General features: G+C 43.9%; 1 protein-coding gene across 1 annotated transcript; it reads left to right on the top strand.

Annotated features, from left to right (window-relative positions):
- The first annotated feature begins 815 nt into the window (after positions 1-815).
- On the top strand, positions 816-10901 carry LOC306795705 (DENN domain-containing protein 2A-like). The gene is made up of 20 exons (XM_079294294.1): positions 816-921; positions 1864-1935; positions 3229-4287; positions 4482-4573; positions 5148-5242; positions 5339-5548; positions 5796-5889; positions 5975-6025; positions 6121-6326; positions 6778-6887; positions 7156-7225; positions 7713-7790; positions 7898-8038; positions 8186-8334; positions 8989-9166; positions 9303-9344; positions 9463-9571; positions 9668-9937; positions 10019-10105; positions 10219-10901. Exons 1-20 carry the CDS (start codon positions 890-892, stop codon positions 10248-10250), a joined length of 3177 nt encoding a protein of 1058 aa, XP_079150420.1. The 5' UTR covers positions 816-889; the 3' UTR covers positions 10251-10901.
- The last annotated feature ends 263 nt before the right edge of the window (positions 10902-11164 follow it).

The raw sequence follows: 11164 nt of genomic DNA on the forward strand, positions 1-11164 counted from the left end.
CACACCTAAGGTGGTGCTAATAGAATAGAAAAATGAAATATAAGGATTCAAATTCAAATCAGAAAGTTGTACGTATATGTCAAATATTAAAACGTCACAAGTGCAAAATGACAAAGTATCTTGTTGTATGCTTCCTATACCGATTCGTGAAACACTTATTGGCCACGTGAGTTCATTTATAATACAAGAGTTCAAAAAACGCTTACCGGTAGTTTGTTTTTCTTTGGATGTAACATCATAAGTCTCATGTCCTTTCTTTGTTCACTTGCTGTTTGCAGATCCCATTGGGCCTCTCTTATTCATATATTCATTTGTAAAATAATAGACACTCTGGGGCAATGAGGGTGGGCTACAGCTGCATGAGCAACTGTAGCCCAGAAGCAGTTGTGGTGTGAATTCCAACGAACTTCAGATTTGGAGGGAAATAATGTAATACAATAACGTCTGTCCCATGTGTCATTTCCCTGCAACTTGTAGGCAAGAATAGGATATTAAAGTAGCTTCAGTCTGTTTCACGAGTCATTCATTCAATCTATCTTGTTCGTAATGTCAGCTATGAGAGGGACAGTCAGCAGATAGAGACGTACATTAAGAGAGAGCGAGGGACAGACAGGAGGGGAGAGAGAGAGAGAGAGAGAGAGGGGAGGGGAGAGAGAGAGAGAGGAAGTCATATTCTGTGTGTGGGGAGAGAAAGAGTGAATCAAATTTGAAGATTGGAGAAGAGACAGGGAGGGAAGAGTACAGTCTCTATTCTCTCTCAATTAAACCTCTGACGACTCACTTCAAGGCTTAATTCGAGCTAGAAAACCGAATGCAGACTGTTTAGAGGAGGTTATATCAATGGATACTGTTACAGCAGCATCGGCTGCGTTATGCTCCCATTTCACTGATGAACACATGGAAACTTTACAACAGAAGGAGGTAAGAAGCCGCTTTGATTTTGTGTGTTTAATATACAAAATGAGTGGGATTTCCACTCAGTGTTGTGAGAATAATTGGGGTTTCGTTCTTAATTTAATTGAGTCATACATTTTGTACTTAGTCTTCTAAATGAGAAAAAAAAAGTCAGAGTAGGAGACAATAATATGTGGTGTATTTCTTAAGGTAAATCTTTCTGGGAGGTCATCTGGGCATTTTGTGAAAGCAACCTCTATAGCGTAATTTGATTAATAATGCAGCTCTGGATAGCTTGCTGTCGTTATCACACAGTAACTATGTCGCTGAATCTGTTTCCCAGCTAATCAGCGACAGCCACCGTCTTTCAGGGCTGCACGCGGTCCTTCTGCTCATGCAAACTGTCATTCGGGGCCACATGTCAACGAAGCAAATGATGGCAACGGCCTCATTGCTGGGAAATTACCAAGCACTATCTCTCAGGCCACTGAACTTTGAAACATTGGCCTGAGAGATGTGAAAAGTATGAGAGTCAAGAGGTGGAAGGCAGAGCGGAGCAAAGGTTGGTCTCCTGTGAGGAGAATAAGGAGCACTTCATGAACAGAAAGGTCAGAGAAGAGGGACTCAATCATGCATGAGTTCCCTGATGACGATTGAAATGTTGGTGCGTGTGAACGTCATGTTTTGCTTCGAGTCTGCCCAGCTGGCCCACGATTACCATACATTACCAGCTGTGAATGATGGCCACACTGCCTAAAATGTTAGGAAGGGCCTTAATCTCATGTTGACCCATAGAGTGAAAAAATAAAAAGTGTGTGCAGATGTATTCAGTCTCAGTAAAAAAAAAAAGAAAAGAGGGTAATTGTCATTTGGAGTCAAAACCAGACTGGATGCCAATAAAAATGTTAATATCTAGATTCTGAATGCCACATTCAGCTTAAGATGCCTTCCTCTCTATCTCCGTCTCAGGTGTACAGTGATCATGGCGGCCACGAAGAGAATGATAATCACGCCGGACTGCATCTACTCCACTGTCAACAGGTTTGTATGAGCACATCTATCAGTGAACATCGTCCCTGTAGGAGATTGGACACTTTCCTCACAATTTCCTCCTGCGCAATAAGCAACACGGCTTAACTTGCCCTTTATTCGTCACATCCATGAAGGAGAAGTCAGAAAAGGTCTTTCCCATTTCCTCTTGTTTATTTATTAAAACATAGCAGTTTGATGAAATGGGCCCCGGTCCAAGTATGTGTTTATTTAGCGAGGCTGATGAGAAGAAGATGCTTGGTCATAGCCTTGTCCTCTGGCATTTAGTCTCAGGCGGAATGTTCCCACTGTCGCCAGAAAAAGACAGTGTCCCCTAACTGGCAGTGTCAGTGACTGTATGGGAAGTCTAGGAAACTATGATAGCAGTCAGTAACTTAGCCCTTTGTTGGCATGTTATTGCATTCTTTTTTATTTACTTCAGGCAATCAGTGATACAGTCATCATTCAGAAGGATGTTGGTTCTCTACATTTTGTTGTTTTTCTTGTGAAACCCCTCAGATGAGCTCAAGAATCCATCACCAATCTCAATTGATTTTTAAAAAAAGAAGATATTACAAAAAATGTTTTTTCATACAATTGATTAAGTTGCTTTGGTCAAGTTGTCATGTTCATTCATCTAAAGCGACTTACAATTCAGATTCTATCACATTTCTACAGCGTAGGCACAGCTACGGGAGCAATTTTGGGGTTAAGTGTCTTGCTCAAGGACGCATCGACATGCGACTAGCGATCCTCTGATTGAAGGACGGCCCTGCTGTCCACTTAGCCACAGTCGCCTATCTATCGTAACTGTTTGTCCAATATATCCAGCTAACTATTGAAAACACTGATCCATTACTTTTAGCTATTTTAACGGTTTAATCACTTTTTGTTAGGTTGCTATTTCAGCTAGGTTTCACACTATCAATGGCAACAAGTGGTGGTCAAGTGTTAACTGACTTCATTTCATGTTTATTTGACAGGACCAAACACAATACACACAGATAGTTGCACAACAATTATCCAATGCAATGTATTAACCGCTAATTTCCAATTTTCCAATCCTTTAAAATAACAAATATAAAACATTTTCACAGATCACAACGTGGTACATTGTGTTGCCCTTACAGGAAAAGCTGTAGGTTGGTGGGAGGTGTGCACTGTGCAGTAAATATGGCAGTGAGTGAGCATTGTGTCAATATATTTACGAAAGATCTGCAGCACACCAGTTTGTAATCCTATTTGAACGGTTTTTTTTTTGTGTATTTTGATTTATGTTAATGTGTCTTGTCTTTGTGTGCTCAGGGTAAAGAAGGGCTGTGTTGGTGAGAGAAGTGATTTCCATATCTCTTCAGGAGAAAACAAGAAAGCTGGGAAAAGAAGAGAGGAGGCACCAAAACTCCCCTTCACCCCACGAGACAACCTGAACAACCAGCGGGGAGAATCACCCACGATGGCTCACAGGAGGCCGAGCTTCGACCCTCACAGCAATGAGAGCGCTCTCTTGGTGAGCAATAAGCTCCCCAGATCCAATGGAGGCAACATCAAGGACAAGATTTCTCTGTGGGAGGGGAAGGAACCCACACATTCGCCCGTTACCTCAGGTTCTTTTGGCCAGTGCGCCGGCATAAAAAGGACAGAATCACTCACAAAAACCAGTAAAACGTCTGATGAGCCGAGTGCAGAGAGTTGCAGGAGAGTAGCTTATAAGGAAAAGGAAAATCCTGTGAAAGAGAATGTTGGATATCTTAGGGATTCAAGGCCTTGTTCACCTGTTGAAACTGGGAAACAGCAAAGAGGGATGCTTAAGAGCGGCAAGCCCAGTGAAAACCACAAAGGGGAGGATAGCGGCAGAGTCGTGCACAAGGAAAAGCAAGATCACCAGAAAGAGAACTTGGAAAAGCTTGTTGGTTCAAGGCCTTGTTCGCCGACAGTAGCAGTACAGCAGCCAGTGGGGACGTTGAGGAAAAGCAATGAAAGCCAGGAGAAGAGATCTGTATTCACCCTTTTTAAAAACCTGGAGGCTATGGGGGAGAACCACGGGAAAACCCCTCCAGAGCTTGGAAACTACTTCAGTCCACCAAGCAAGGACAAACAGGTGGGTCAAACTAGTGCAGCGAAAGGGAAGCAGCCCCGGGAGAATGTGTACACAGAGCCAGGGGCGCCCCCAATCAACCCAGTCCCCAAACCCCAACGCACCTTTGAGCATCCAGCCAGCACCCCCATTGGGAAGAGTCAGAGGAAGGGGAGAGAGCAGAGGAACCTCCCCCCACTGCCCTCCATCTCTACAAAGACTTCCTCAAAACCTCCATCTGGTGTCTACGGGAGACCCAGGGGAGAGAGAGTCAGAGACAACGTCAACAGGTATAGAGGGAACACAAATGAAACGTGTGGCTCAGATACTAGCCAGAGCTAAACCTACAAAACACAACATATAGTTTTGCGGTCATAGTAACAGTTAGACCTGATGTTACGAGGGATGAGAAAAAAATCAATTACATTAACACATACATTTAAACATCTTCCCTCATTTGCACTTTTCTGTTCCCCCATGACAGGAGATGCTTTGAGTGTGAAGACCTCGCAGGGTCAACTGGCCCGCTGCTCTCTCACCCACTGTCTCAGGAGCATCACTATGAAGACGTCCCAGGTCAGACATTGTCCATTACTGATTCGCCTTTTTAAATACACTTATTTGCTCTCTTTGATGGAAAGAGTAGCTTTGCATGAAGACGTGAAACAGGGAGAATTTGTGGTTTTAGGGAAAGTGCTTGACTATTTGTTGGCTGTGGTGCAGTGCCTCCCTGGAGTTTTCCCGGTCGGCAGAACCAGGTTTTGCCGTTTCCCCCCCGCTTTCGGTCTTTGTGCTAAGCTAAGCTAACTGTCTCTCGGCTGTAGCCTCATAGTTATCGGCCACGAAAAAAAAAGGTAATACGGGTATTTGCCAAATTGTCGGACTATACCCCTATATTCAAACTAAGATGGGGCTACAGCTCACCAATGTGTCCCTGGTATTTTCGAAAAACCAGTGTGTTACCCCATGGATTAAATGTTTTTCATGTTTTTCCACTCTATACATGACCTCTACAGAAAATGATGTTGTAGGACATAGATATAGGATATTTCTACTGGCAGCTTCAGCCTAAAAATATGAGAAGAGCCATTTTGTTTGAACTTTGAGAAATGCCTATAAACATGTGTTGCCATCTTTGGTTTCCCTCCAGACTCGTCCAAAGAGAACCCATATGAGGACATAGAGTTGGAGAGTCAATGCTCTCAGCAGTCCCTGCCCTCCTCTCCTGGCGCCGATACCACCAAGGTTCTTGCAAAACAAGCCGAGCATAATACTTAGCAATGACACCACTTCTTTTCCAAATGACTGTAAAAACTGTATTTTTTTTCTTTGTCGATATAGACCTCGAGGCCCGGCTTCTTCAGGCAGAATTCAGGCAGAAGCTTCAAGCTGCTGGACCTGCGGAGAACCAACCAGGCGCCCCGCAGCACCAGCAGCGGGGGCGTTTCATCTCCACCGCAGCTTAGCCCTCCCTCCACCCCCGCTGGGCCTGAAAACACTTCCTGGGTGCCCGGAGATCCCTACAGCCGCACCTGCCGCAGGATACCAACGGTGTGTGTCTGAGAGCTGTATATGTATTATCTTACCCAGAAATCCCTGAACTCGAGGAGACATTTTATCCTACAACCCTAATGCTTACCACGTTACTTACAGATATTCAGCTTTAATCTAAATCAAGTGTGGCTACCAGGTTCCTCTGTAGGTGCCACATTAGTATGGATTTGTGTTTTGTTCTCATCCTTGATGAAAGATATGCTGATGTATTCAATCCCACTGAGTCAGAGCTTTTCCCCAACAGGTTGTACTAAGAATCAACAGCATCTTTGAGGCTCGGATCGGGAAGAAACATCTACGAAGGATCTATCATTACGCTGAGACAAGCTCAGGGAGAGGTGATGATGCGGACAGTAAACTTTAGAAAACTTTTTCTAATGCCTATAATGTAAATGTGGAGTTTTGTTTGACTTTTGTTTGCAGTTACAGATGAGAACAGTGACTCTGAGAGTGAAGTTGAAGAAAGAGCAAAAGGTAGATTACACAGAGCATTTCTTCTTCTTTTTTTTTTACATCTTTTGGCATCTTCAATTCATCACCATGCTGTATCTTACTTTCCTCGTCTCCAGCTCATCGTCAGCGTCTCAGGTCAGTCAAGTCCGTACTGAGCAAACCAAGCCAGACCCGCTACAACAGCACCAACACCGCAAACAGCTCTCTGGACCAGGAGCTCCACCAGCGTCGGCTCTTTGAGTATTTTCTAGTCGTGTCGCTGCAGAAGTCGAAAGCCGGTGCCCACTATCTGCCGGTGGTCACACAGCAGTTTCCCCCCAAGGTCAGAATGTTTACTTGCCATCTTGTTTCACAGGAGCAAACCACAAACTTAACTCATCATGTCATCATCAATACCACTCAGGAAATGTTGGATCCAATGTTTTTGGACTCACATTGAGGACTAAAAATTCTGCTGCATTGATTTTGACCATTCTTTAAACATCTTTCTCTTGTGAGTCCACAAACTTCATGGAAGTGCAATGTAAAAAATCCCAGAAGTACCACTTCAACGTTTGAGACCTAATGCATCAAAATACAAATGTCTTTAGCCTCAGCCAGACAATAGTCAATAGTAACTGATGCCGATTAACTGTTTAGCTACCCTAATTCCTACATGCAAGCCGTTACCTGTTGATTGTGGACGAATATGCATGAAAATAATGGTGGAAATGAAGCTGAAGAAAATGCACGAAAGTAGCAAAAACAAACTTATAACTTTGGTTATGTTGCAGCTGGAGCGGAGCTTCAAGTTCATGAGGGAGACGGAGGATCAGCTGAGGATCATTCCTCAATTCTGTTTCGCTGATGCAAAAGACTGGGAGCCGGTGGAGAACTACCCAAGGTGAGAGTGTAAAAGTTACCGTAATGCTGCTGTTTATGAAATGCCACATACATTTAAGATGATTCAATAGTACTGGAAAACTTTTATTACCGCTAGAAGACTTGTTGTTTCACCCATGATAGACATGACTGCTGGACCGGACTGATGATGTATGAGTCCCTTTAGTCAATTTGTATGAACATAACTATCTCTGTATATTTCTCATGTGTGCAATCAAAATATATACGAATCGCATGTTTGTGTATCTGTTGTGGGTCATCCCTCACAGTGAGATGTTCTCCTTTGTTTTGACTGGAGAGGATGGGAGCAGGAGGTTCGGATACTGCCGGCGTTTACTGGTAAATAGAATTGACTTGAATAAATAAGAGCGCTGCTACTGAACAGGAAGTGGCTAAATACCACGATGGCGGCTGAGTAAATAACTGTGCCAAAATAGTCAATGTGCCTGTGGGAAAATAGTCCTTCTGAGAGTCTGGGAGGAAGTGTGTGAGAATGTGTGTGTGTGTGTGTGTGTGTGTGTGTGTGTGTGTGTGCATTTGCATTAGTTTCTGTCTGTCTATTTCTACAGTATATGTTAGTTTCAGTGCTGGTGCTAGTATAGTATAGCAATATGTTTTCATTTTACAAACGTTTATGTGGCCTCTATCGGGACAGATCACATTATCCTTTAGGATACTTATAAAATACTTTAAAAAAACAGTTGTTAATCCCAGAAAATACTTGGTCATTAAACTGAATTACATTGCAATAAACACATTCAAAAGCTTCATGTTTCTGAGTTTTTCCCAGACCAGCAGCAAGTAAACACCCCCCCTCTCTTTTCAGCCCAGTGGAAAAGGTAAACGTCTACCAGAAGTCTACTGTATTGTCAGTCACCTCGGCTGTTTCAACCTGTTCTCCAAGGTAAACCACTTGCACTGCTTCCTTATCATAATATTGTTGACATAAAAGTAATTGACAACATTTACAAGGTGTGTGTGTGTGTGTGTGTGTGTGTGTGTGTACTGTAGGTGCTGGATGAGGTGGAGAGGCGGAGGGCTTTGTCTCCAGCCCTTGTGCAGCCTTTTATGAGAGCCATCATGGAGGCTCAGTTTCCAGCTCCAGGCAGAACCATCACCATCAAAACTTTCCTCCCTGGCTCAGGCACTGAGGTGACTGTCACTGCAATATTGAAATGAACCCTGTTAACTTGTTTCTGGAAAACGGATTTGATTGTCGGTCAGAAAGTTTAAAAAACTATTGTTTGAACCAGTATTCAAGGTGTGCTATAACTGTAGATGTATCCCTCTTAATCCCAGGTGATGGAGCTCTGTCGGCCCTCTGACTCGCGCCTGGAGCACGTGGACTTTGAGTGTCTGTTCTCCTGTCTGAGTCTGCGCCTGCTCCTCCGGGTGTTGGGGTCTCTGCTGCTGGAGCGAAGGGTCATCTTCACCGCTGACAAGCTCAGGTCGGTCCCTCCACTGGAGCTATTGCTCCTGTAGACCTACACAATGGCCCAATATGAGGTTGCACTGAACATCCTTCTTCCATCCTTTATGTAATTATGGAGTCTGCAGATATTAAGTTCAAGCCTCAGGGATGTTTTCATTACGAAGTTAGAAAGAAACACGGGTGGTCCAGACCCTTATATTTAAAATAAATTTAAGGCAGCCCCAGTTTTATTCAGGGAACACACCAGAGAGATATTTTGAGGCCAGTCTGTTGAGCTGTTGTCTGCTGGGTTAGGGTTAGGGTTTGTTTGTTCTGCCAGTGGGAGTCAGCGAGAGCGGTCACAGTCGTGGAATGTGAAGTTAAGTGACGTAAATGAAAGAAGTATGGAACTTTGCTTTCCTCTCTGGGAAATGTTACTGTAGGGAATATTCACCGAGATTAGACTGTATTTTAAACCATAGCCCCCCCCATGTGGTGAGAATGAGTATTACTTATAATTGTATCTTTCGCTGCCTCTCCCTCTCCCTCTCTCTCTCTCTCTCTCTCATCCAGAAAAAGATCTACTATCAAGACTTTAAACATGCAATGAAAAGCGTTCCCTTTTGTGCTCATCATCATTGGATAATATCTGATTGGCCTCCACTCATTCTCCCCGTGTCTGTCCTTGCAGTACTCTCTCCCAGTGCTGCCATGCTGTCGTGGCGCTGCTTTACCCCTTTGTGTGGCAGCACACCTACATCCCCGTGCTGCCCTCGGCCATGCTCGACATCGTCTGCACTCCAATCCCGTTCATCGTTGGCCTGCTGTCCAGCTCCCTGCCCCAGCTCACCGAGCTGCCCCTGGAGGAGGTCAGAAAGGCACTAATTCTAAGCAGTCGAGCAGAGAAACTAGAGTCATATAAAGAAAAAAATATACTTATTTGCAGCTGTGAACAGATTTATCACATCAATGCAGCAACAATAAATTAAGGCTTTCTGTGCTCAGGTTCTGGTTGTGGATCTTGGAAACAGTCGATTTCTCAGACAAGTAGGTCATGTGTTGTACCACATATATGGCTCTGCATGATCCGTATGGATGTGGAACAAATTATTTCACCCTTAACTCACCTACAAATCAGTTTTCTATCCTGTTTGTCCACGTTTAGTTGGACGATGAGGACTCCATCCTGCCCTCTAAGCTCCAATCAGCCCTGGAGACTGTTCTGGAGAGGAGAAGAGAGCTGGCTAATGAGAGAGGAGGAGACACACCTGGTGGTGAGACACATCAAGGACTGACACTGAAAACTAGCTGGCAATTCAATTTCGCAACTGAGCAAGTTCATGATCCAATGTTTATCTTCTTCTCTTCAGATTCTGGCCATCTTAGCACCGTTGTGTCCGAGGCCTTCGTGCGGTTCTTCGTGGAGCTGGTAGGCCACTATCCACTCTTCATCACAGGGGAGCGGGAAGACGGCTACTCGTCCTCTTCCTCCTCCCCGGCCCCCTGCTCTTTCCAGCGCGAGGGTTTTCGTAAAGCAATCCCGTCAAAGACTGTGCGTCGCTTCCTGGAGGTCTTCATGGAGACCCAGATGTTCGGCTGGTTCATCCAGGAGAGAGAGCTCCATAGGCAGGCTCTGAGAGGTAAAAGAGCTGCAGTGAAAACAAGAGGGCCGGCTGCTGGGGAGCTGATCCAGTGATTCATGATTCCTTCTCTTTCATCAGGACTGTTTGAAGCGAGGGTGCAGGAGTATCTAGACTCCATCCACGAGAATGAACACCGGAGGGTTAACAGGTTTCTCAAAGGCTTGGGTGAGTTTGTTTCTGAGCCGTTCTTTCCTTCGTGAAACAAACTCTGTGAAAACAATCTACAATAGGCTCATTCTCACCTTGAATCACTCTTGTTTTTTTTCCCTTTGCTCTAGGAAACAAAATGAAATTTCTTTCCAAGAAATAAGGCCACTATAACTGCACACAAAGAGACACAAACTCAAAAGAAGAAGCACTGAAACAAGGAAAGACTTCGCGGACTGCAGAGAGCCAACAAAATAAATGATCTTTTATTTTTAAGATGTGCTCGTTCACGCCATCCTCATCTGTGTCACCGTGTGAGACTTTTCCTCAAGGACTCATGATGGACACAATGAAGCTCTAGTGAATCCCCCAAAAAGGAAAATCCTGCTGTATTTCACATGCATATTGAAACACGGGACTGTAGACTCACAGAAATACATAAGAGGTTCCTGGCTGGTTGTTTTTTTTAGATTACATTCTTCAGGCAACAACATTCATGAGCACAAATAACACAATGTATGAAGATTAACTTGGCCTGAGGTATAATGCTGTAAGATACATATGGCTGGCAAATGAAAGGGAAAACCTGAATAAATGAGTATAGAGTGCAAAGGACACGAGGGGTCACGGAATGGTTTGATGAGTGTGACAATTAGGATGTTTGGTGGTCAGTCAACCTTTCATTGTTACTTAACTTGAAAGCCCACAGTCACTGCACTCTCTAAATCCACAAGGGGGCAGTAGTTTGTTTTCTTTGATTATTCGATGATCTTCACATTATAGTGACTGACCAGATAATGACACAGACCTGCTTTCCTGCTCTTTAATGCTTCAATTCGTTTTTTTTTATCATCGCAGTGACAACATCACAAGTAAATTAATAAAATAAAACAAATGGATCAATATTCTCTGTTTGGTGTTTTGAACTTGAAGTGGTGAGTTACTGTCTTGACGTTGCCGTGCGTCCCCCCCATTGAAACAAATGGCTCATATAATCAATGCATTACATACTTAGTTTGGATGTCGTCATTGTAAACTTTGTAAATCTCTCACCTCCCTCCAGTTTGTAGATTATAA

Source organism: Melanostigma gelatinosum, assembly GCF_949748355.1.
Source record: "Melanostigma gelatinosum genome assembly, chromosome: 22".
In the NCBI taxonomy this organism is placed as follows: Eukaryota; Metazoa; Chordata; class Actinopteri; order Perciformes; family Zoarcidae; genus Melanostigma; species Melanostigma gelatinosum.